The following is a 24,095-nucleotide window of genomic DNA, read 5'->3' as shown; positions in this document are numbered from 1 at the left end:
ATCAAACAATCTTCTCTACTGGTGGTCTATCTGAGCTGTCCAGAGCCTGTTTGCTGTATTTGCGTGTCCTCACGTAACCATTTCTCCCAACACCTACAAACAGCTATGCCAGAATGCCCTAGATGGCGGTCAATTCTTCAAAACGGCCATCCTGTTCCCTCAGTCCAATGATAGGCCCCCTCTCAAAGTCTCTCCACTGGGCAAAATGTTTTAGAATGTGTTATAGAGGCATGTCTAGCAGTTAATGATCTCTCACCAAGAGGTACACTACCCAAAAGCATGTTCTGAGAGACTTTTTATAGAGCAGCGGGGGAAATACCTTTAAGCCCTCTGGTGGCAAGACCCAGTGTCTAATCAGACCACAGCTGTAATAATTTACATATCTTGTCTAAGACATAACTACATGCCCAGCTTTGCAGCAATCCAACCAAAGGGCAGCCACTTTCTCACTTTTGGAGCTTTTTATAAGAGGTGATCACACTCATATTGACATTACTGCGGCAATAATTAGCTTCCTTCCTTTAGCGTAAATATTATCGTCCCTTGTCCGTTTTAACAGCCAGACCCCTCTTTGCTACGTTTCAGTTCATGCACCATCCCAGCAACCTGTTACCCTCCTCCGCCCTATGCCAGACTACAATTTTCCCAAGCTGTGTTCAGTGCCAGTCCTGCTCTGTGCCAACCAGTGTCATTCAATGTTTCTAGTATTATTACTGAAATAAATGATATCAATGGCCATATAGTCATACACTGTGCACTGTGGTATTTGATTCTGCTGGGGCGGTACTTTGTGCTGCACTATGGTATTGCCGGCCCTGTCTACTTGTGTTGTCCTGTCTTCTATCAATTCAGTCCCACCTACAACATGGGGCCACTTTAAGATTTTTTTCCAGGGCCACTTTAAGTTCCCAGTCTGCCCCTGTTTATACATGGCAACAATCAGGTGAACAGACTTTCATCAGCCCCATGTAAAAATGGTAAGTCTGAAGTTTTGTTAAACAACCTGATGTTTGAAAGTGGCTTAAGGTACTTTCACACTTGCTTTTTTCTTTTCTGGCATAGAATTCCGTCACAGGGGCTCTATACCGGAAACAAACTGATCAGTTTTATCCCCATGCATTCTGAATGGAGAGCAATCCGTTCAGGATGCATCAGGATGTCTTCAGTTCAGTCTTTTTGACTGATCAGGCAAAAGGTAAGGGCTCTTTCACACCTGCGTTCTTTTCTTCCGGCATAGAGTTCCGTCGTCGGGGCTCTATGCCGGAAGAATACTGATCAGTTTTATCCTAATGCATTCTGAATGGAGTGAAATCCGTTCAGGATGCGTCAGGATGTCTTCAGTTCCGGAACGGAACGTTTCTTTGGCCGGAGAAAATACTGCAGCATGCTGCGCTTTTTGCTCCGGCCAAAAATCCTGAAGACTTGCCGCAAGGCCGGATCCGGAATTAATGCCCATTGAAAGGCATTGATCTGGATCCGGCCTTAAGCTAAACGTCGTTTCGGCGCATTGCCGAATCCGACGTTTAGCTTTTTCTCAATGGTTACCATGGCTGCCGGGACTCTAAAGTCCTGGCAGCCATGGTAAAGTGTAGTGGGGAGCGGGGGAGCAGCATACTTACCGTCCGTGCGGCTCCCGGGGTGCTCCAGAGTGACGTCAGGGCGCCCCAAGCACATGGATCACGTGATCGCATGGCACGTCATCCATGCGCATGGGGCGCTCTGACGTCACTCTGGAGTGCCCCGGGAGCCGCGCGGACTGTAAGTATACCGCTCCCCCGCTCCCCACTACTACTATGGCAACCAGGACTTTAATAGCGTCCTGGCTGCCATAGTAACACTGAAAGCATTTTGAAGACGGATCCGTCTTCAAATGCTTTCAGTACACTTGCGTTTTTCCGGATCCGGCGTGTAATTCCGGCAAGTGGAGTACACGCCGGATCCGGACAACGCAAGTGTGAAAGAGGCCTAAAACAGCAGCATGCTACGGTTTTATCTCCGGCCAAAAAAAAAACGGAAGACTTGCCTGAATTCCGGATCCAGCATTATTTTCCATAGGAATGTATTAGTGCTGGATCCGACATTCAAAATACCGCAATGCCGGATCCGTCCTTCCGGTCTGCGCATGCAAAAAAAAGGTGAACAAAAATGAATGCCAGATCCGTTTTTCCGATCAGGCATTTTTAAGACTGATCAGGATCCTGATTAGTCTTAGGCCTCTTTCACACTTGCGTTGTCCGGATCCGGCGTGTACTCCACTTGCCGGAATTACACGCCGGATCCGGAAAAACGCAAGTGAACTGAAAGCATTTGAAGACGGATCCGTCTTCAAAATGCGTTCAGTGTTACTATGGCACCCAGGACGCTATTAAAGTCCTGGTTGCCATAGTAGTAGTGGAGAGCGGGGGAGCAGTATACTTACAGTCCGTGCGGCTCCCGGGGCGCTCCAGAATGACGTCAGAGCGCCCCATGCGCATGGATGACGTGCCATGCGATCACGTGATCCATGCGCTTGGGGCGCCCTGACGTCACTCTGGAGCGCCCCGGGAGCCGCACGGACGGTAAGTATGCTGCTCCCCCGCTCCCCACTACACTTTACCATGGCTGCCAGGACTTTAGCGTCCCGGCAGCCATGGTAACCATTCAGAAAAAGCTAAACGTTGTATCCGGCAATGCGCCGAAACGACGTTTAGCTTAAGGCCGGATCCGGATCAATGCCTTTCAATGGGCATTAATTCCGGATCTGGCCTTGCGGCAAGTCTTCAGGATTTTTGGCCGGAGCAAAAAGCGCAGCATGCTGCGGTATTTTCTCCGGCCAAAAAACGTTCCGGTCCTGAACTGAAGACATCCTGATGCATCCTGAACGGATTTCTCTCCATTCAGAATGCATTAGGAAAGAACTGATCAGGATTCTTCCGGCATAGAGCCCCGACGACGGAACTCTATGCCGGAAGAAAAGAACGCAGGTGTGAAAGAGCCCTTACAAATGCCATCAGTTGGCATACGGCAGGCAGTTTCGGCGATGGAACTGCTTGCCGGATCACTCTGCCGCAAGTGTGAAAGTAGCCTTAGAAGCCAAGTAAAATTGTAACTATATTAACATTCAGCCAATGACATCTCAAACACACAGCCATTCATTATCAGCAGATAATTAGGTCAGTCTGTAAATATAATAGACACATCCTATTTTAGACATCCCTGACCCAAATTTAAGGCACTATTTAAAAAAAATTAATCATACCAAATTAAGACTCCATTGAAAACCACATAGAGAGATAGTCTACATCAGAGAGATAGTCTACATCAAAATGATCAGTCACAGTTTTATGATTTCATCGGATGTTTTTAGGATTTTAGGTACGGTATATGAACACAGAAACCAGCACAAGGTACTGCTGACTTGGTCTATGTGTCTTCTTCACAAGTCCATGGCTTCACATCAATCCTCTACTTTAGCACAAGGCTCATAGTTTATGAAAAGTTATATAATCAGAGAATGATCATGATTATATGATCATTAATTGGTTAATAAGCTTAAAGGGGTTGTCCACTTTTTGAGGGAGTTTGAGCAAACCCATTCTCCTGGCCAGGCCTGCAAAGGGAATCATACTTACCTGTTGCCCCGACACTGGGTCCGGGCTCCTTTGCTGCCTGGCCACTGCTGCCTTGTTCATGTTCCCCGCTGTCAACATCTGCTTTGACGCTGCTGCAGCCAATGATTACGCACAGTGGTGACCTGCCCCCTTGTGTCATGTGACCAACTGACATGACACAAGGTGGGCCAGTCATTGGCTGCAGCAGCGTTAAAGTGGATGTTGACAATGGGGGACCTTAGCTAGGAAGTGGTGGCTGGGCAGCAAAGGAGATGGGACCCAGTGGTGGGAAGCAGGTAAGTATGTTTCCCTTTGCAGGTTTGGTCAGGAGGCCCAACCCCACCCCCAAAAGGTGAACAACCCCTTGAAGACGTCCAGTATTATAACCAGAATTGAGTCTAGCAGATTATATGGTTATCTTTAGAATGTGTCATTTTTCTACCTTCAACTCTTTCTCTGTTTGTTCTTTCTCCACAGTGAGGTCAGCTAAAGAGTTCTGTAGCGCCTGAGATTCAGAGACATAGAAAGCCCTCTCCTCCTCCAATAATCTGAACCGCTCTTCATTTTCCTTCATCCTAAGGAACAGATTACAATACAATATCAGGAGACGCAATCATGGTTTTCTACATAGCAATAGATAAGTTATCAGAAGAGGAATGTCTCCCTTGGTTATGCACAGAGACTTGCTGTAAAACGACTTTGGTGGTTGTCTGTGAGTTTGGATGCCCTCCAATTCCTAGATTATAGTGGTGGCTGATGATTAATAAAGGACAAACCCCCTTTGTAGATGATCAGAGATTTGCATAAGTAAAAGTCTCTGCAAAGAGGAATCTCCCAAGGAAGATAACCATCTCGCTAGCGCCACCTTGGGGAAGTGGCTCCCATGAGTAAAATTCCATTTTTAACAAGAGAATGTAGCCAAGCCAAATATCCACCCATAAACATGGGTTTCAGGGTGCTTGTCCCTCATTAGTACGGAGTAGGATTCTGGCCGGGTTCTCTCAAAAAGGTGCACGTATGATACAGCCCTCTAACAAACTGACTCGGTGTAAGACGTAGACGTTCACAAGTAGTGCTAGAATCTCAGCCTGATAATGAACGTTAAAACAAAAACCCAAAACTGTATTTATTGATACACTACCCCAAACAAACCTTTTGGTGGAGAGCAATTGGACTGAGGGTCATATTTGTTGACACACCGCTCACCCCTCTTTGCACCCACAGCCTGTTTTTTGGCATAACTTGTGGGTTTTATGCCCCAGTTTTCTTTCTAATCATTAGTGTATCAATAAATACAGTTTTGGGTTTTTGTTTCCACGTATAATACAGCCCCACTTAAATGTATGGTGTGGAACGTCCAGAAAAGTTGAGTTTCAGCAATGTCCAAGCACCAATTAAAGGGTTCAATCACTTTAAAAGACCTAGATTGTGGTCTGGATAGCATCCTAAGCTAACCTATTAGACTGACATGTATCAGAAACGTGAAGTATCTGCTTTAGGTATTTCCTAAATCAGTGATAGACTTCAGTTACAACTAGGCCCTAGGCCTGAAGACCACATAAAGGGCCACCAGATTTATATGCTACCTGATATTTAAAAACCCTTTGACATCTTTTGCATCTGAGGTCAGGAGCTTTGTTATGCCTCTGCCTACCCTGAGTAAACAGAATAGGATTGGTATAGCATGGCCCTGTGCCAAGTCCTTGACCAGGGAGCTGGCTCCTGTGTATGCACTTTTTGTATTTTTTCAATAAATAAACCGTAGATATTATTGGACTGTTTCTGGTGCAGGATTTGTTTTTCTATAGTTCTGAACGCCTGATATTCCAGAAGTTACTGTGAACTGAATTTTTGTTTTGTGGTTCTTCAAACTACATTCTGAACTACATTCAGTCTACAGCTGGGCCTCCACACTTAAGGTCCTTGCTGCGTTTTTCTAAGCCAAAGCCATGTGGTCTCAAAAAGAACATTAGACTCAATCTTTACTCGAAGGTGGGAAACCAGCCTGTTCACTTGGTTAGGTCATATTCTCTGAATCCATGTATCTGATACAACCGCACCTGCTTTCAGCCTGAATCTTCTCCTCTAGTAAACTCTGCATCTTGTTCTCGATCTGCTGCAGGTTGCACTGCATACTTGGTCTAGGATTCTCTGTACATGTGCCTGCTGCCTGAGCTTCATGCTGACTAGCTTCCAGTATAGCTATGGCCCTCTGCTTCTCCACAGACAGCTCCTGTCAATGTGTAATAATTATATACCCTGCATTAAAAAAGCACACATACAATGACAAAGGTTCAACATTTTTGTATTGTTACATTTATTGGTCATTGATGAGGATATGAATGCGGAGACCAAAAGAATCCCATGTGATCCAAGGGATCAGACCTCTACCACTCATTTATGGCATATCCGATCGATATGTCTATAGTGCTAGGCTCCCTTATGCAAGTTGTGTAAGATATAAGAGTTCTGGGGCACTGTGCATGTGCACCAACAAAACACACAAAAAATGGAAGGAGACTTGTGAAAGTTATTTTTTTGTGCATAAATCAGATCATCTCCGTAAAGGGGTGTTCTGAGACTTAAAGGGGTTGTCCAGGTTCAGAGCTGAACCCGGACATACCCTTATTTTCACCCTGGCAGCCCCGCTGAGCCTAGCATCGGGGCATCTCATGCTCCGATGCGCTCCCGTGCCCTGCGCTAGATCGCGCAGGGCACGGGCTCTTGTGTTTTCAATAACACACTGCCGGGCGGTAACTTCCGCCCAGCAGTGTGTTCGGTGACGTCACCGGCTCTGAGGGGCGGGCTTTAGCTCTGCCCTAGCCGTTTTACTGGCTAGGGCAGAGCCAAATCCCGCCCATCAGGGCCGGTGACGTCACCGGGGTTCCTGTCAGCCCCATAGAGAGCCCGGTATGTCACCGGAACTCAGAAAAATGCCTTTGCCCTGTGCAATTTAGCGCAGGGCAAAGGAGAGCATCGGAGCATGAACTGCTCCGATGCTCATGTGAGGGGGGCTGCCGGGGTGAAAATGGAGGGCTGTCCAGGTTCAGCTCTGAACCTGGACAACCCCTTTAAAGGCTATGGACACCGACTTTAAACTGATTTTTTTTATCTACGGATCATAAATGCTTTCAAAATAGCTTTCATTAAAAATTTCTACCATTTTGCTTCAGCAGTATGTAAAGCCTTCATTCTGCTGCTGGTGCTGCACAATCTGATATAAATTTGTCACAAAATTGTTTCCATTTCTAATGGCACTTCGTTACCTTCATGTGAAAGATGGCAGGAGGAGAATGTGCATGACAGATCAGAGTATGGAGATGGGGAAAGTATCCGAGCAGGGTAGTTCACACAGGCTGCTGACAGGGAGGAAACTAATGTGATACGGCAGTGGGTGTGGAACCACTATATCAAACAGATTCGCCTAAGGGCATTATCCTGGAAATCCTCTGGTATTCACCATTCAAGCCCTGTAACAGGGACTTCACTGCAGAGAAACCGCCAGGTCGCTATCTCCTGGAGTAGTCTCTGTATAAGGGGGTGCAGAGCACCGAGGGGTCAGGCAAGACCGTATGTGGCAGGGTTTCATAAGTACACAGTGAATCTCCCATAGGCTGCAATGGTAAATCATTGCAGTCTAAGGGAGAACTGATCAAACGATGCATGTTAAAGTCCCCTAAAGGGAATTAAAATAAGTGAAAAAATAAAGTAAAAAAAGTTATTACAAAAAATTTATTTTTTTATTAAATCACCTCCCCCTTTTCCACAAAAAAATGTATTTGTTTTTTTCTTCAAAGTTTTTTTTATTTTTTTTAAATATTAAAATACAAGAAAAACGATATGGGTGGTGTCACTGTAATCGTACTGCTTTGGAGAATGAAGGTAACAGGTCAGTTTTACTGCATAAGGGAACACTGTAAAAACCAAACCGATAAAACTGTGGCAGAATTGCATTTTTTCCAATTCCATCCCAACTCCTTTAACGAGGAAGGGGTTAAAGGTTTGAAATGATGAAAAGACTGTCAATGCTCCATAGGCCATACATTTGGGTGTGGCAGTGTCTGCTGCTACAGCAAAGTCCCATTCCATTTTTGCTATTCATACTGATTGGCGGTGGTCCTGTGGTCCCCACTACTCCAAGTCAAACATTGATGGCAGGTATCCTAAGTATAGGTCAACTACAGCCAAGTCCCAGAAAACCACCTTTGATAATACAGTTTACTAAAAAGACATGGGCTATTTAATTCTTTTTGACACAGGACACCTAAAATAATACATAATGCTGATGATTTATGAAAGTAAGAACCAAATACTGACACTAAATTATCACATTTGTAAATATGTGTAGACCTGGTGCCGGTGTCTCCAAACATGAAACCATTTGTTAATTAACATGCAGTATCAGGGCTCCTGCACACGAACGCAAGGGCTCCATGCCTGTATTGCGAACTGCAAACAGCAGGTCTGCAATATACGGGCACTGGCCATGTGCACTCCGTGCTGAGGATGCGGACCCATTGACTTGAATGGTTCCACGATCTGCAAGATACGGCAAAAGACAGGACATGTCATATCTTTTGCAGTGTGGAGGCACGGACCCGAAAGCCCACAGAAGCGATTCAGAGTGTTTCCGTGGGCTTCTGATCGGTGCCTCTGCTCCACCAAAAATAGTACATGTCCAGGGGCGTAGCTATAGGGCAGGGCTGGCCAACCTGCGGCTCTCCAGCTGTTGTAAAACTACAATTCCCACCATGCCCTGCTGTAAGCTGATAGCTGTTAGCAGTTTAGGCATGCTGGGAGTTGTAGTTTTGCAACAGCTGGAGAGCCGCAGGTTGGCCAGCCCTGCTATAGGGGAAGCAGGGGAAGCGGCTGCTTTGGGGCCCTGACCCAGAAGGGGCCCATCCAGGAGGAGGAGGACTAAAGGATTTGGTCAGGGCCCCCTCAACAGTATTACACAATGAAGTTATATACAGTGACAGTATAGACAGTGTAGAAAACACATGGAACAGCTGCCGGGCCTGGTCTGAGAGAGCGATCTTTACTAGCCACAGGAATGGGGGCGGCATGAAAGGAAGGGGTTGCAAAAAAATTACTGGGGGAGGGGAGCCCCATTCAAAAATTCGCTGTGGGGCCCAGTCATTTCTAGCTACGCCACTGGACATGTCCTATCTTTTCCCGTTTCTTGCGGATCGTGGACCCATCTAAGTCAATAGGTCTGAATTCACAGCACGGAGTACACACGACCAGTGCCCGTATATTGTGGATCCACTGTTTGCGATCCACAATACGAGAACGGAGCCCTTATGTTTGTGTGCATGAACCCTTACTCTGGAGTATCAAACTACACCTGGTGGCCTAATGAGCTTATTCCTTTAAACATAACCAGTACAGATTTATTACTGCGACTCAGACAACATAATATATAAGCAGAAGAAAGTTAGAGCTCTCATGTCTGATCTTAATATGATGGACCTACCTCCATCGTCTTTTCTAGGTTTTGTGTGAGGCTGCACAGTTCCTGTTTCTCTTCTCCTACTCCTTTCAGACAATGTACAGTCACATCCAGCTCCCTGAGATCACAGTGTTCACATCACAGGAAATAGGAGATGAAAGAAGAACAAGGAAAACAGAGAATAAGTGAGAATATCAGGAGTATGATATATCAAAATGGTTTGGGTGATCCAAAGAGCACCACAGCACTTCATTTAAAAAACTGGTGCAGATCACAGTCCACAGAGCTACATGGCTAGGTCTACATAGAATTTTTGTCACAAGATACTGTTGTGCCTTTTCAGAAGTGTAAACAGTTATATCTACTTATTCTAGTTATGATGGATAATTTATAGTCACTATTTTTGTATGAACTTCTGGGAATGAGACTTTGTTCAGAGGAAGTTGTGTTTTTGTAACCAATAGTCAATCGTCATTTAGACAGTTAGAAGATACACGCCACCTGTGGTAGCAGAGGCTTCATTGTATTTCTTATCTGAACATAAATTCCACAACGTGAGAAGTGTCAAGATGTTCCTCAGAGTTTATATTATAGTTGGTTCATGTATCAAAGTTTGTCCCTCGGCTCTGAGATAAGGCTTCCAGATGTCAGGTATGTGTAGTGTTGAAGATGTCAGGCGTGTATGAGTTAACCCTTAATGGTATGATGCTTATAGCTTATACAACAGTGCCACCTAGGTATGAGCAGGTAACACTACACCAGTAGCAAAAGTGCATTCTGGGTAGTGTTATGATATCACATTCCTTACCAATGTACACGCCTATCCGACAATGATTGGAAAGTTCCAAACTAGGAAGGTGTGTTCATCTGATAAGTAAGAAACCACATACAAAAAGAAAGGGAGGAGGAACAAAGAAAGAAAGCTGGGAGAAGGATCTTGATTATCAGAAAAACTCTTGAGAGCTGACTTCCCCTAGACTCTGCCTATCACCTACCTTCTCGGGTAATGTACGATTTTATGTTGTGTAGTATTAATAAATTGATTTGCTTGATATCTAGCCAAAATCCCCATTTTGTGTGGATATAGTGTTAGTGCTACATCAATATTAGCAGTATTCAGTGAAGATGCATATCACTGAATAAAAGATCTAATATTGATATCAAGAGAACTTCTCTGTTGGGAATCTTTATATTCCCTAGTTTGATATCAAGCTGATAATTTATAAGCTTTATTGCAATACTACCAATACAATCTGAGATTGGCCATAGTTTTAGCAGAGCAAGAACTCGTAACTGCCATTTTCTTGATTTAATTTCTGTGCATAATCAATTGATGGTATATCTCTCATAATTGTAAGCAGTATTGCATAATATTCTTGTGTTGGTTAAATAGTAAAGAGTGCTGATAAATTTGTGTCCTGTTGGCACCATCTAGTGGTGAAGTTTGGGTACTGCATATCACTCTGTATCATTGAAATTTACATTGATTAATTTTTTATTGTATTTAAAATTATTGCATAATAAATCATTTATATTTTTGCATAGATGCTTGTACCTTGTTTTACTGATTGCACAATATAATTAAATAACCGATCAAACTCTTTTTGAGGTGTTTATATGTCCATCTCAGGATCAATAACCATTTGAAAATATTTTGCTTTATATTCCCGACAATACCCTGCAAAGATCGCTTGCATCACTGCTAACATTGTTACTGATGTAAATCAATGGGGTTGCTTTGCAGCCAGCAAGGTGCTGAGACACGACAGTCGCAAGAAATGCAACCTGACGAACTGTTGTGTTGTTACAAATACATTAGTTGCGCCAAAGGGCATCTGTCAGCAGATTTGTACCTATGACACTGGTTGACCTGTTACATGTGCACTTGGCAGCTGAAGACATCCGTGTTGATCCCATGTTCATATGTGGCCGCATTGCTGAGAAAAAGTATAAATAAGTTGTGATATATGCAAATGAGCCTCTAGGAGCAATGGGGCATTGCTGTTACACTTAGAGGCTCTTCTCTCTCTGCAACTGTTGCTCTCTCTGCACTTTGATTGACAGGCCCTGTCAATCCAGACATTGCCTGGTCCTGTCAATCAAAGTGGAGAGGGTGCAGCTGCAGAGAGAGCAGAGCCTCTAGGTGTAACGGTAACGCACCTGTTGCTCCTACAGGATCATTTGCATATATCACAACTTATTTATACTTTTTCTCAGCAATGCGGCCACATATGAACATGGGATCAACACAGATGCCTTCAGCTGCCAAGAGCACATGCAACAGGTTAACCAATTTTAGAAAAGGATTGTGGGCACATTTATTAAGACTGGCGTTTTAGATGCCGGTCTTAATAAAGCCTTAAACTCGTGGTGAATTTGCCGAAGTTATGAAGAGGCGCCGGCCTTTCCATAACTTCAGCACCAGTTCTAAATATAAGATCGCTTCCGAGCTGCCTTACATTTAGATTTTTTTCTACTCCTAAAACAGGCGTAGAAAATGGTGAGTGAGACGGGCCTACCTGTCCTCTTCCCTGCCCATGCCACACCCATAATTTTATACCTGGCATTAGCGGAGCGAAGTCGCAGATAGCAGTGCAATGCCTTGCCTGAAATTGCCTAATTTAGGCTTAGTTCAGCATAGTAAGTGACCCCCTATGTTTAGTTATATTTTTCTCTACTTTTCTACTGACATGCATACATGGCATTTACTAGACACGTTATACTGAAACAGCAACAATCGGAAACTTAACTGCTTGATTTTCTCTTGCTCCAGTCTCAGCTCTTGTACAACATCCTCAAACCGACTCTTTTCAGTCTCCAGGACCTGATTTAATTTCTCCAGCTCCTATAGAGAGATGTTTCCAACAGAGAGGTTATAAATGAAGGGTGGATCAATGTAACTACAATGATAACAGTTGACCCAAAAAAAACAGGAACTTTCATGACATGTCCATCAGTCAAATTCCTGGTGTTCAATAAAGTGGTCAAGCATGTCTTGTCATTCCCCCTTGAAGCGAGTGATCTCCAGAAAGCACAACCAATGAATACCACCAGCGCCCAACAGACCCGGCTGCCTTACAATGGTGTCCGCCACGTACCACCAGGGTGTCTGTCATTCTGACAGTGCTATTTTCTCAGCAAGTGTGACAGACTCTGGATATAGGCTCAGAACAAGGTCTTCAATGCAGTCAACATAGCCTGACCTCCCATTTCAGAACCTGATTTGCCATTTACGTCTCATTTACAGCAGTAAATCTATCATTTGCCTTATGGGACAGGTTTGATAAAGTAAGTCTTTCTGCTCCTCCTGCTGCTTCCTCTCTCCTGCCCTCAGTTTCTATAACCACTGTGGTCTCTTCTTGTGACATAGGGCAACTTTTCAGAGTCAATAATTCAGTAGCAGCAAAGTAGAAGAGATTTTATTTTATTTTTTATTACCATACACTGCAGAACATTTCCAGAATGGAATCCTGCGCTGTATATTTAAAACCTGCAGCATGTCAATTTATGTTGCAGGTTCTTACTGCAGATTATTTGCAATGCAGAGGGTGAAAACTACTGCAAATCTGCACAACAAAATGTGTACAACCGATACGCTGTGGATTTTTTGCTGCAGAAAATCTGCAGTGTGTACATCCCCCCCCCAAAAAATTTTCCACAATGTTTCACACCTCTTTCTGTTCTCGCTGTGAACATAGTTCCTCTGTTTCCTCCATTAGTTTATCTGCAAAAAAAAAAAAGAAGAGAAATAAGTGTGAACAGTGCGTTAACAGTGACATAGACTAAGGCCCCATGCACACGACCGTATCCGTTTTGCAGTCTGCAAACCACAGATCTGCAAAATAGGGATACCATCTGTGTCGCACTCGCATTTTTGTGGACCCATTGACTTTTGCAGACAAATACAGAACATATTCTATCTTTTTGCGGAACGGACATATGAGGAAGGCACACAGATCATTCCGTATGTGCCGTTCTGCAAAAAGACAGATATGTCCTCAAAATGCAAACCGTGGACCCACTGAAGACAATGGGTCTGAAAAAAAAAAAAAGGGGGAACTGCAGTTTGCAGACCTCAAAATGGACACGATTGTGTGCATGAGGCCTTAGAGGAAACATATTTTTATTATAGTCAATAAGACCTCATGCACACAACCATATCCGTTTTGTGGAACGCAAATTGCGGATCCGCAAAACACAGATACCGGTCGCGTGCGTCCCGCATTTTCCCTGTCACGCCCTATGTTGTCATGCCTATTCTTGCCTGCTATAAATCAAACACATCTTCTGGAGAGCAATGGATATTAAGACTGATGTAGAGCACACCGGTCTTGATAAATCTCCCCCGTAATTACGGTCTGCGGTTCTTGGTGAATCAGCACTGTTGTGTGTTCTCTGAAGTGGACGAACAGGGATTATCTTGTGATTCGCCACCCTGACAGCTACGTCATTGGAAACCACGTACAACCCTCTGCTCTGGATTGGGAGGCAGTAATATAAGTGCACATAGCTTCCACTACATTTTTGGAGACACATCTAGCGTACCGTCCACAAGTGGCATATACACTGTGGATTAGCCACCGCAGATTTGTGTGTGGCAAATCTGCAGCGTTGTACAGTACCAACAAAGTGGATGAGATTTTAAAAAAACGTTGTGGAGACAACCTGCAGCGTAACTTGTGGGTTTCCAATCCACAGCATGTCAATTAATGCTGTTGGTACCACTGACAGCTTTGGAAAGCAAAGTTTGTGCAAAGAAGTATCTCCAAAAGAAAGAAAACCACCTCGCCAGCGCCAACTCTTGGAAGTCTCCCTATGAGTCAAAACTTTCCAACAAGCCTTGGGATTTGAGAAGGGAATATAGCCAGGCCAGATATCCATCCATAGACAGTTGTTTTGGGGAGCTTGCCCCTCACCAGTATGGAGTAGAGCTCTGGCTGGCTCAGTGCGATGCCTTCGAAGAAGCTTATGGTTCTCTTCCTTGAAAGATGCCTCTTTGCATATTCGTTCCCCATGGAGCAAAGGTTGAAAGCAGCAGAAGACCTGCTGTGATCCCAGAAGTGAAGGCGCTGCAAAAACCAGCCTATTTCGGACGCTTTTGGCGATGGCTGTTTTCCTTCCAATCCGATGCAGATTTTCCACCAGCAAAAATCTGCATCACACTTGCCATATGTAAACCCAGCGTGCTCACCTCATAAAAGGAGAGCTTTAAGAATCTAGAAATCCAACAGTCATATGAAACATGTTGCTGTAAATTTACCTCTTTTATAAAACCTTACATTTAAAAATGGACACTAACCAAAATACTCCTGTCTCTCCTTGGCGAGCTGCAGGCCTTGAGCCTCAAGGCTCTCAATCATTGCCTCACCAAGCTGGGCGTTCTGCCAGGTCCTATGAGGAAAAGCAGCATACATTAGCACAATCAGAACTTTGTATCTGCCACCGCCCACCCTGGGCAGCTACAATCAGACCCATCATACAGTGGGGTCCAGGGGTATGACGAGAGATTAGGTCCCGCAAGTGCATGCAAAGTGTTGAGCAACTGCCCGGAGCTATGTCACAGCTGTATTCGGGCTGCTAAGGTCCATGCCTTAAGTGTGCCAGATTTTTCATAAAATCCTTACTTAAAGGGGGTTGCCCAGCCAGAATTTTTTTTTTTTTTTAAGGCTCAGAATGATAAAAAAAATTAAATAAAAAAACCTAATACCTCACCAATTCTCATTTCTCCCATTCTGCCGCCTCCTTTGACCCACTGGTCAGTGTACTTTCTGGTCCTTCTCCACATGGAAATGTGATCACTTAGCAATTACTGGTGTGGAAACTGGGAAGTATGTGGAATCTAGGAAGCTGCCCTACGTCCAACTGACACCTCCGTTGGCCATAGTCCCACATGCTGTACTGCAATCATGGTTTTTTGATAGATGCAATTGTAGGATTATTTTTCTGGAACTGTCGCTGCAGAGGAACAAACTACCAGAGTTACCAATGGCGGCTTTTTGCCGGATATATACCTCTGCATGCAGTAAAAAGCCAGCATTCATGCTGGAAATCTGCAGGATCCCATTATAATTAATGGGAATCCGGTGGTGCGCTGCAATGTCCGGATAAGGTAACTCCATAGTCTGTTCCTCTGCTGGGAAAGACTACCTGATTAATAAGTGGCGATGTGAACATAGTTTTACAAAAAAAAAATCATTTAAATCAATGGCAGATTGCTTACAACGTTGTCTTAGATTTCCAGGAACAGAAATCTCTGAGCCGTGCTAAAAGGGTTGATGCTCTTCAGAGCCGTGGAAATTATAATATTTGTTTCCATATTACTTTAATCAATATATTTTTTTAAACATCAAATGATACATTGATATACATCAATTCTATTGCCGAGATATGTGTATTATTGTTAAAAACAGGTTCTGTATGATCAGTCCTAGAAACCATTCTTGAGATACCAAGCTGACAGGAAATATCTGACTGCAGCCCTGACCAGCCTGTCTGCCCCATGGGCGGATTTTAATCAGTGTAAGTATAAAGCTGCAGCCTGGTCTCAATGCATTCATTGGCAGCCGCCTGACACCAGGAGAGGTATGGAGCATGCATGTTGGTACCTGCATTCCCTGGATTTAATGGAGGCCATTATGGCACTAAAAGTGGTAAAAGGCAGAGTGGAAACTACATTCCCTGTATTTTATGGTGGCCACTGGCCAGTATGGCACTATAACAGGTAGTATTTAGTGTTAGGTTCCCGTCTTGTAGAGACCACCTTGACGCCGGCGGACAGGCACAAATAATTTAGTACAAAATGTATTTGCTAAGAATCTTAAATTGATAAAATAAGCATAGCATTAGCACCAGAATATTTTCTATAACTACGGCATTATTGTACGTTATTGCTGTTGCGTTGTGTTTATTTCTGACTGCAGCAATTATCACCATGTAAACAGTCTAGCTAAAATGAACAGAATGACCCGACCCAAGAAATAATTCTGATCATTTTGTAGCTACGTTCACAACTGAGATTGGATTGTAAACTTCATTAGACCTGATTCAGACGCTCGTTCCAATCGACATTGAAAAAAATTAAATAAAAACTAAGTATGTCATTCTATGCAAACATAAATATATGGCGTCCACAAGCATACGTTTTTTTTTTCTGCAGCCATACACTTGAATGAATGAGCTTCAGACAGAAAAGGACACGAATAGTGCATGCTTCCAGTTTCTTGGAGTATACATGAGAATCAAACCAGGGGCGTAGCTATAGGGGGTGCAGGGGTAGCAGTCACTACCGGGCCCAGGAGCCTGAGGGGGCCCAAAGACCCTTGTGTCGCCTAAGATACCTGTATTATAGAAAGTGCATGCTGGTCAAATTACACCTCTGACTGGAGGGAAGGGGGTTAGGTCAAGAATTAGGCATGGGGGGGGGGGATCAATTTTTTCCTTAGGCAGCATGAAGGTTATGTGCTTCCCTGCCCCTGGCCAGAAAGCACTCAGGGAAGGGGGCCCGAGCTGAACTCTTGCACCAGGGCCCATAAGCCTTTAGCTACGCCCCTGAATCAAACCATTGGCTTTAATGGGTCTGTGTGTTGTCTGTTGCGCACACGCACAGAAAATACTGTTGTGTGAATCAAGCCTTAGAGGGAATAAGTCTGCTTTATTGTTTAATTGTTTTTCTCAATTTTTTGGGGGGGCAGGACAAAGCAGAAATATGATCACACTTACACTTTGCCAGATTCATGCAGCAGTTCCAGCCACTGACTTTGCTCAATCACGGACTCTGCTGCCAGCAGTATGTCCCCCTGCAGAGTAGAAAGAGAGAGCTGCAGTGCTTGGAGACAGCATAGGGAAATAGATATTCTAGACTAAGATATCAGATATGTACAGTGATGTGTGCCATTAGTATACAAATAATCACTTGTCTGTGCATGTACACCGCTGCCCGAGGACAGAATGATGAAAGCTGGACAGACCTGCCAATCATCTAATGTCTATGGCGATGTCCTGACTCTCTCCAAGAGCAGATTCCAGGGCACAGAAGAGCTAGGCATGTTGGATTTCAACATGGTCAATCCTTTTGCTCGCAAGGGAGATAAACCACAGACAGAGGTATCTGGCAGTAGCCTATTCCTGCAGGGTTGGCAGTGCCACATTTGCACAGGAGGAACAACGGAGGGTTGAACGGCCATTTGTCCAACAGAAGTGTGAAGAGTATGGCCAGCTTTAGAGGCAGCATTTGTGAGGGAAACAGGGCCTCCCGGGAGGGTGACTTCTGGGAGAGGTAGAAACAAGGCAAGGAGAAATATATGAACCTGTACAATGGGATCCTATTGAGTTTTTGATATTTGGCTCCTTCTCATATTCATACACATGATTAGGGAAGGATCAGAAAAGATGCTTCTCATTGAAAATACTTGGTGGTACATATGTGGTAGGTTTTGATTATCTAATGTCAACCAAAGATGGCACATGCCCACAAAGCTGTAGTTATTAAAGGATTGGCAAAAGACTGATATTGACATGAAAAATCCAACTTTCCAATGAGAAGAAGCCAATTACCTATCATTTTAATCCTTTCTTATAGGTCAGAGCATTCAAATCTAAGAACTATTGCAACCTGCATGGAGATGACACTGACCAGCACCATCATCGAAGCATAAAAGCAACGTCAACACACAGGATCCATCAGCTACATTATCCTTATTTATAGCAGGCTATGAAGAAGAGCCCTTGTCATCTCAAACATTTAAGCAGATGTATCCTGCATGACGAAATGGTTTCTATCCCTGGGTCTGCTTATTAAGATGATGGAATAAAGGACACCGCTTTGCAGGCAGATGATCTAAGTGCTGAGGACCTTGCTTCTTATACGGTATAAGAGAAACGACGGCACTCCTGACCCTACAACGTGATATCCCTAATCTCATTCTAATTGGGAAGTCATCACACAAAGGTAAATGCTGTACATACATGGAAATCTTCATGGGAGATCTTAATGGCATATGGCATCCCAGGTTCTTCTTTAGGGTCCACCCTGCAGCCACTTAGCGGAATCACTCCCTAAGAAAACACATTAAACATGCAAATAATTTTAATAATAATTAAAACATCCATAAGGGAGACAGATCGAGGCCTAGAGTCCTGCTTGTGTTTGGTTATACAGTGCAATATGAAAGCCTGTCTAATATAATGGCCAATATCTGATCATAAGAACTTGAGATGACTTGGAAATATATCATAATCACCAAGCAAGTAAAAGATACATGTCAGCTCGCCTACGGGCAGCATTGGAGAGGGGGGTATAAATGCTACCAGAGATAGCCTGTGAGTCCTGCTTCCTCCACCCACATGGAGTGACTGACAGGTCTCCCTGGTATACAACTTCATACAGGAAAAGCTGGCAATCACTCCCTGTAGGCAAGAAGGAAGAAGAAGGGGGGGGGGGTCGGACTAGGACTCATAGGCACTCTCTCGGAGTACTGGAAGCATTTCAATTCTTAAAGGGAATCTGTCACCATGATCTTGGACAATTATCTGCAGTACTTCATGAGTAGTCCTGCAGATAAGGAGTCCAGATCACTCTTTTTTGTTTTCCTATTGCCCCCTATTCCTCCGCTGTCAGTGCTCAAACCTACGCAGAAATACATTGGCAGGAGTCAGGACTGCTGCGCATGCGCACAGGACTCCTCTCCATTATGTTACAATGGCTCAGCAGTCCCAACTGTGTATGTCAGCACAGTTTTGAGCGCTCACAGCAGGGGAACAGGGGTCAGAATAGGAATTTAAAAAAAAAAAATGATTTGGGACTGCAAATAATAGTCCAGAAAAAAAAATTAAGGACCGATACAATTTTTTTTTTTATTGTTTTTGCCTCAGAACATTTTCATTCTTAGATCTACATAGCTGTTTAGGGTCTTTTTTGCAGATCAAGTTGTAGATTTAAAAAAAAATTACATTCAGATACATATGAATTAATGCTTATTGTATATGAACATTAAAGGGAGTCTGTCACCAAAATATGACATTGTACACCACTTACATGGCTCTCTAGCACACCTATCCATGATTCAAATGGTACCTTTGTAATTTTCTTCTGACTTTCACCAGCAGGAAAAATGCTGTTTAATCCATATGGAAATGAGGGCTCGCAAGTGCCCAGGGCGGCGTTCAGTGTGTAGGAGCCCAGGCTGCTCTGCCTTCTTTTTACATTACTCCTCCCCAGTCTCTGCCTTGGCCCGCCCTGCAAGTCCCTTGCGTCATCCACAGGACCGGCCGATATCCTGCGCGTGCGCAGTGCACCGCCACGATAGGTGTGCTAGAGAGCCATGTAAGTGGTGTATAACATCATATTTTGGTGACAGACTCCCTTTAATAATGGCGGAATGCATGAAAAAATGCAAATCCGACAGTATGTTTCCCAAAACTGAACAATATAACTTTATTTTACATGTCATTCTGGAGATACCTAATATGTTAATAACGTTTATTGAATGAAATTTTTTTATTTTTTATTTAAATCAAAGTTTAAATATATAAAAAAAATTCTAGTTCTATTACGGGACTGACTTTTAAACTGTTGTAACTGCTAATGTAAAAAGCACACCTAAGCTAAGGTAGCCCTAATGTGGACTTGTACTACACAGCCCTAGGGACCTCTTATGTCCTAAGATGGCAAAGTACAAGTATAAGCATCGGAGATCGCAATGCAGGGGCTGACAGCTACACGTAAAAGGGAGCCAGTGATCTGTCCAGAATCGGAAAATGGATGTTCATCCAGGCAAAAGGCTCCCAGATTCTGAGCCCAGCTGCCTATTTAAGGACAGCCAGGTGCTGCCAAAACATGGAGCGGCATTTAAAATCCGGTCCGGTATTTGACCTCACCTGGCTGTAAATCAGCCCAGCAGCACATGCCTGGAGGAAAATACCTGTCTTCCCAGACAAAACCTCTCACTGTGTCACAGGCAGCATCCCTCTTTATCCAATGCTGCTCTCAAATGGGAAACATGAGAAGAATCGCCCTAATTACACTGTCAGTCACTGTTATATCTTATAATGATGTGATGTGCCATTCACCTAGATATTAACATATTTACAAGTATAACTGTATACTAATATTACCAAGAATCAATGACTATAACCTGAAAAATCAAAATGAGACTTTACTAGACTTTTGCATATGGTTGTAAAGATCAAGATCATAAGAGCTGTTGTTAATCAGACGCTTAGGGGGAACTTGTCACCATGAAAATGCAGTGTAATCTGCCAAGAGTAGGTTATAGAGCAGCAGGATTGATCTATAGATTTACGGGAAAAGATTCAGTAAAACTTGTATTTCATTCATTTAAATCTCTGCGATGGTCCTATCAGTGACTGACAGCTATCTCTGTATACACAGTCCTAGAGGGGCGGCTGTCAGTCACTGATAGGACCGACTCCTGGACTTGAGCAGGAAATCCAATTAATGAATTGCAAGTTTTACTAAATATTTTCCCATAAAAATACATACCAATCTGCTAAGCTCCTTCTGCTCTATAATATGCTGCCTGCAGCTCAGACACCATGTTCAATATGGCAGGTTCCCTTTAAATATGTCAATGTGTGGCAACTAATTAATGGTCGACACAGCACTGAGATTCCAAGCCGTGATTAAGGGCTTCCCAGTAGCTGCTAATGCTTACCTTGGGGTGTATGTTAAAATATTTGTTGCTCTCAAAGTTTCGCCTTTCATTCTCTGCATAATAAAGCAGAAAGCTGTCCTTTATTATAAAAAACCTGTAACAAGTAGAAAATGTACATCTCACTTTACTGATCCTGTGCCAAAACTTTATTAAAATGGGGTCACATATTAATGTTATATCAATTGCTGCCAGAAAATTGCTTGCCTACTACAAGGGCTTTGTCTTAGAATGATATATACGCTATCCCAGAACTTACCTCTTGGACCATTTAGTGGATTGTTTCCCAAAAGGTCTTTTCCACAGCACGCCCTGAAGCTGCACCTTAGTTCTAATATCCAGATTATCCGTGTCCGTAGGATCCATTGATGGAGAAGGAGAAACAGAGCTTGACTTAGAGGAGAACATCTTCCAGGCGTGGTCCTAATGAAGGCTGCCAGAGGACAATCGGATGTTATGGTCTGGCTGTGGGGTGGGGGGGACGGAGAGGATACAGACAGAAAGGGAGGGTCGATGAGAATTGACAGAATAAAAGGACGGATGAAATGGAATTAAAAAGGGACGCTAGGAGTGAGTGCACGGTGGGTGTTATTATATAATAAAGCAATAATTAGAATGGAAGGAGGCGGACGGGGCAGAGGAGAGTGATGGGAAGGTTCCACTTTCAATCAATAGCTGCTCTGCTGAGTCAATACATGCCTCAGTAAATGAAAGTTCATGGCCATCTGAGATCATCTGTCTAATGACACAAAAAGCCGGGGGCCAGCGATCAGCTTGAAGAGCAGAGTGCAGTCTGTCAACAAATGCACCATGGTCACTATGGACACCAAGTCCTTTCTGCATTGCTGTCCTGACCTGCAGCATCTTCTTCAGGTTTACCTATGCTCATCATTTACTCTTCTTGTCCTTCTACAGCCCACAGGACCTGTGAAATAGTAGTCATCAGTTCATTCTCCGATTGTGTTATAACAATATCATACACTTTAGGGTTTCCCACAGCAAGGCGTACGGTTTGGATTAGGTGAGAACCCCGCGTTGATTTCTGTAATTTGACCCAGCCGCTTAGCCCGAGGCACGTACTGTACGATTAGACCCGGTCAAGTCTTGCACAATATTACTGCTTGTATCACGATGTTTGCTGAAGGATTCTAAAACTTTACAAAGAAACATCAAACTGTGCACTGGGGATTAGCAAATCTATTTGTATGAACAGGAGCGGCCTTAGGTTTGTCGGTGCCCCGTGCAAAACCTGCACCATGCAGTTCCTATATATTCCCATATAGTATCCATGATACCATGCAGTGCCTTATATATTCTCATACAGTATTAAAGATGCCATGTAGATCCTAAATATTCCCATACAGTATTAAAGATGCCATGTAGATCCTATATATTCCCATACAGTATTAATGATGCCATACAGTGCCTAGATATTTCTATATAGTATCCATAATGCCATGTAGTTCCTATATATTCCCATACAGTATTAATGATGCCATGCAGTGCCTATATATATTCCCACATAGTATCAATGATGCCAAGCAGTGCCTACATATTCCCATACAAATCAATGAGATTATTGCACCAAGTTTACAAAAAAGTGCATGCAAACCCAAGTTTTGCCCTATAGCATTATCCTAATAGGTTCCATAACCTGAAACCCAGCCTGTCTTGCCACAAACATGCAATAACCGCCTATAGCTCTTACTGTGCAGCAAGAGAGCCTGTGAAAAAGACAGGAGGCTGCACACCGGTTTCGTAACACAACTCTGGGGTGTTACAAATGCGTACAATGGAGGATGCCGGGGCGGACCGCATGCACCACAAGGACATCTTACACAAAATGATATATGAATACACAAATCACTGCAAAAAATGCACCAAAATGATACGCAACTGAAAATACTAGCTAATTCCTCAAGCCGATGTTAAAAGCTGAGAACTTTGCCAATATCTTCCAGTGAGGAACATATCGGAGCCCCTCATGCACCACATCACAATGTCTTAGCATTTCTAGAACCAGCCTGATGTGAACTCTCTGATAGGCCTGAAAGATCAGTCTTGCAGCAAACTGGAGCGAATATATTTCAGACTAAGGGCTTGTTCACACGACCTTGTGACGCCCGTGCCGTGGACAGTAAATTGCGATCCGCAATGCACGGGCACCGTCCGTGGGGCAGCCGCATGGGGATCGCAGACCCATTAACTTGAATGAGTCCGCGATCTGTCGGTTCCGCAAAAGGATTGAACAAGTTCTAATTTTTTTGCGGTGCGGAGGCACGGAACGGAACCCCAGACAGCACTCCCTAGTGCTTCCATAGTGTTCATCCGTTCAGCATCTCTGGATTTGCGGACCCATTAAAGTGAATGGGTCCGCATCCGTGATGCGGAATGAACACGGAACAGTGCCCGTGTATTACGGATCCGCAAATGCGTTCCGCAATACGGCAATGGGCAGCACACATTCGTGTGAATGAACCCTAAGGGCTCATGCACACTAATGTGTTTTCTTTCCGCTTCTGTTCTGTTTCTTTTGCCGACCGTATGCGGAACCATTCACTTCAAAGGGGCTGTAGAAAATACAGACGTTACTCCATGTGCATTCCGTTTCTGTTTGTACGCATGGCCGTTCTGCAAAAAAGTAGCGCATGTCCTATTATTTCCACAAATCACAGTCCGAGGACCCATTCAAGTCAATGGGTCCGCAAAAAATACGGAACGCACACGGAACACATCTGTATGTCATCCGTATTTTGCAGATCCATACTGTAGAAATGCTATGCCCAGCCCATATTGCTCATGTGTTTGGTGATTATAAAATTTCTGTTTCCGATCAGCAAAAAATGTATCAAATACGGATATGTTTTGTGCAATAACGGAACAGAAGAGGACTTAAATCAGAGAAAAAAAACAAATCCGTGAAAAACAGACCGCAAAACAACAACGGTCGTGTGCCCTAAGTCGGGCAGCATGTCATTAATCTTTAAATACAAGCTATCACTGCCCCTGGGGAACACGTAGAAAGGCCCTACAGACCACATGTGTGCACTAGAGTAAACCACCACAGACACTCTCTGGAGGTGGAGGTCACAGTCCCAATGCCGTCTTGTTCCCGACAACATGCAAAGTCTTTTTTTTTTTTATCAATTCTCTTCTTATTGGATTTTTTTTTTTCCATTGATTCGCCGCTGTCAAGTCTAGAACTTACCTCCTCATAGAAACTGATTAAACTAGTTTGACATAACCGATCCCTCATGAAGCCATGCTGATATGGTGTTATTTGCTTATTTTTATTGAGATCCTCCAAGATAGCATCTCTTAGAAAACCTTCAAACAGTTTACCCACAACAAATGTTAAACTTAACGGCCTATAGTTTCCGGGCT

The 24,095-nt window shown here is 43.7% G+C and overlaps 1 protein-coding gene across 1 annotated transcript in view; it reads right to left on the bottom strand.

The window, feature by feature from the left end:
• Positions 1 to 21,330, bottom strand: part of PLEKHD1 (pleckstrin homology and coiled-coil domain containing D1) — a 31,206-nt gene extending 9,876 nt beyond the window's left edge. The window contains exons 1-10 of the mRNA XM_044272608.1: positions 20,971 to 21,330; positions 20,715 to 20,808; positions 18,007 to 18,096; positions 16,762 to 16,838; positions 14,342 to 14,433; positions 12,714 to 12,766; positions 11,793 to 11,887; positions 9,067 to 9,160; positions 5,651 to 5,823; positions 4,033 to 4,165 (exon numbers count right to left, since the gene is read on the bottom strand). Coding sequence (XP_044128543.1) covers positions 4,033 to 4,165; positions 5,651 to 5,823; positions 9,067 to 9,160; positions 11,793 to 11,887; positions 12,714 to 12,766; positions 14,342 to 14,433; positions 16,762 to 16,838; positions 18,007 to 18,096; positions 20,715 to 20,808; positions 20,971 to 21,119 — 1,050 coding nt within the window. The 5' untranslated portion in view covers positions 21,120 to 21,330. The remainder of the gene's footprint in view (positions 1 to 4,032; positions 4,166 to 5,650; positions 5,824 to 9,066; positions 9,161 to 11,792; positions 11,888 to 12,713; positions 12,767 to 14,341; positions 14,434 to 16,761; positions 16,839 to 18,006; positions 18,097 to 20,714; positions 20,809 to 20,970) is intronic.
• Between the last annotated feature and the right edge of the window lie 2,765 nt (positions 21,331 to 24,095).

This window comes from Bufo gargarizans, chromosome 11 (assembly GCF_014858855.1).
Source record: "Bufo gargarizans isolate SCDJY-AF-19 chromosome 11, ASM1485885v1, whole genome shotgun sequence".
Taxonomy (NCBI): domain Eukaryota; kingdom Metazoa; phylum Chordata; class Amphibia; order Anura; family Bufonidae; genus Bufo; species Bufo gargarizans.
This window is presented reverse-complemented; position numbering and strand designations above follow the sequence as displayed.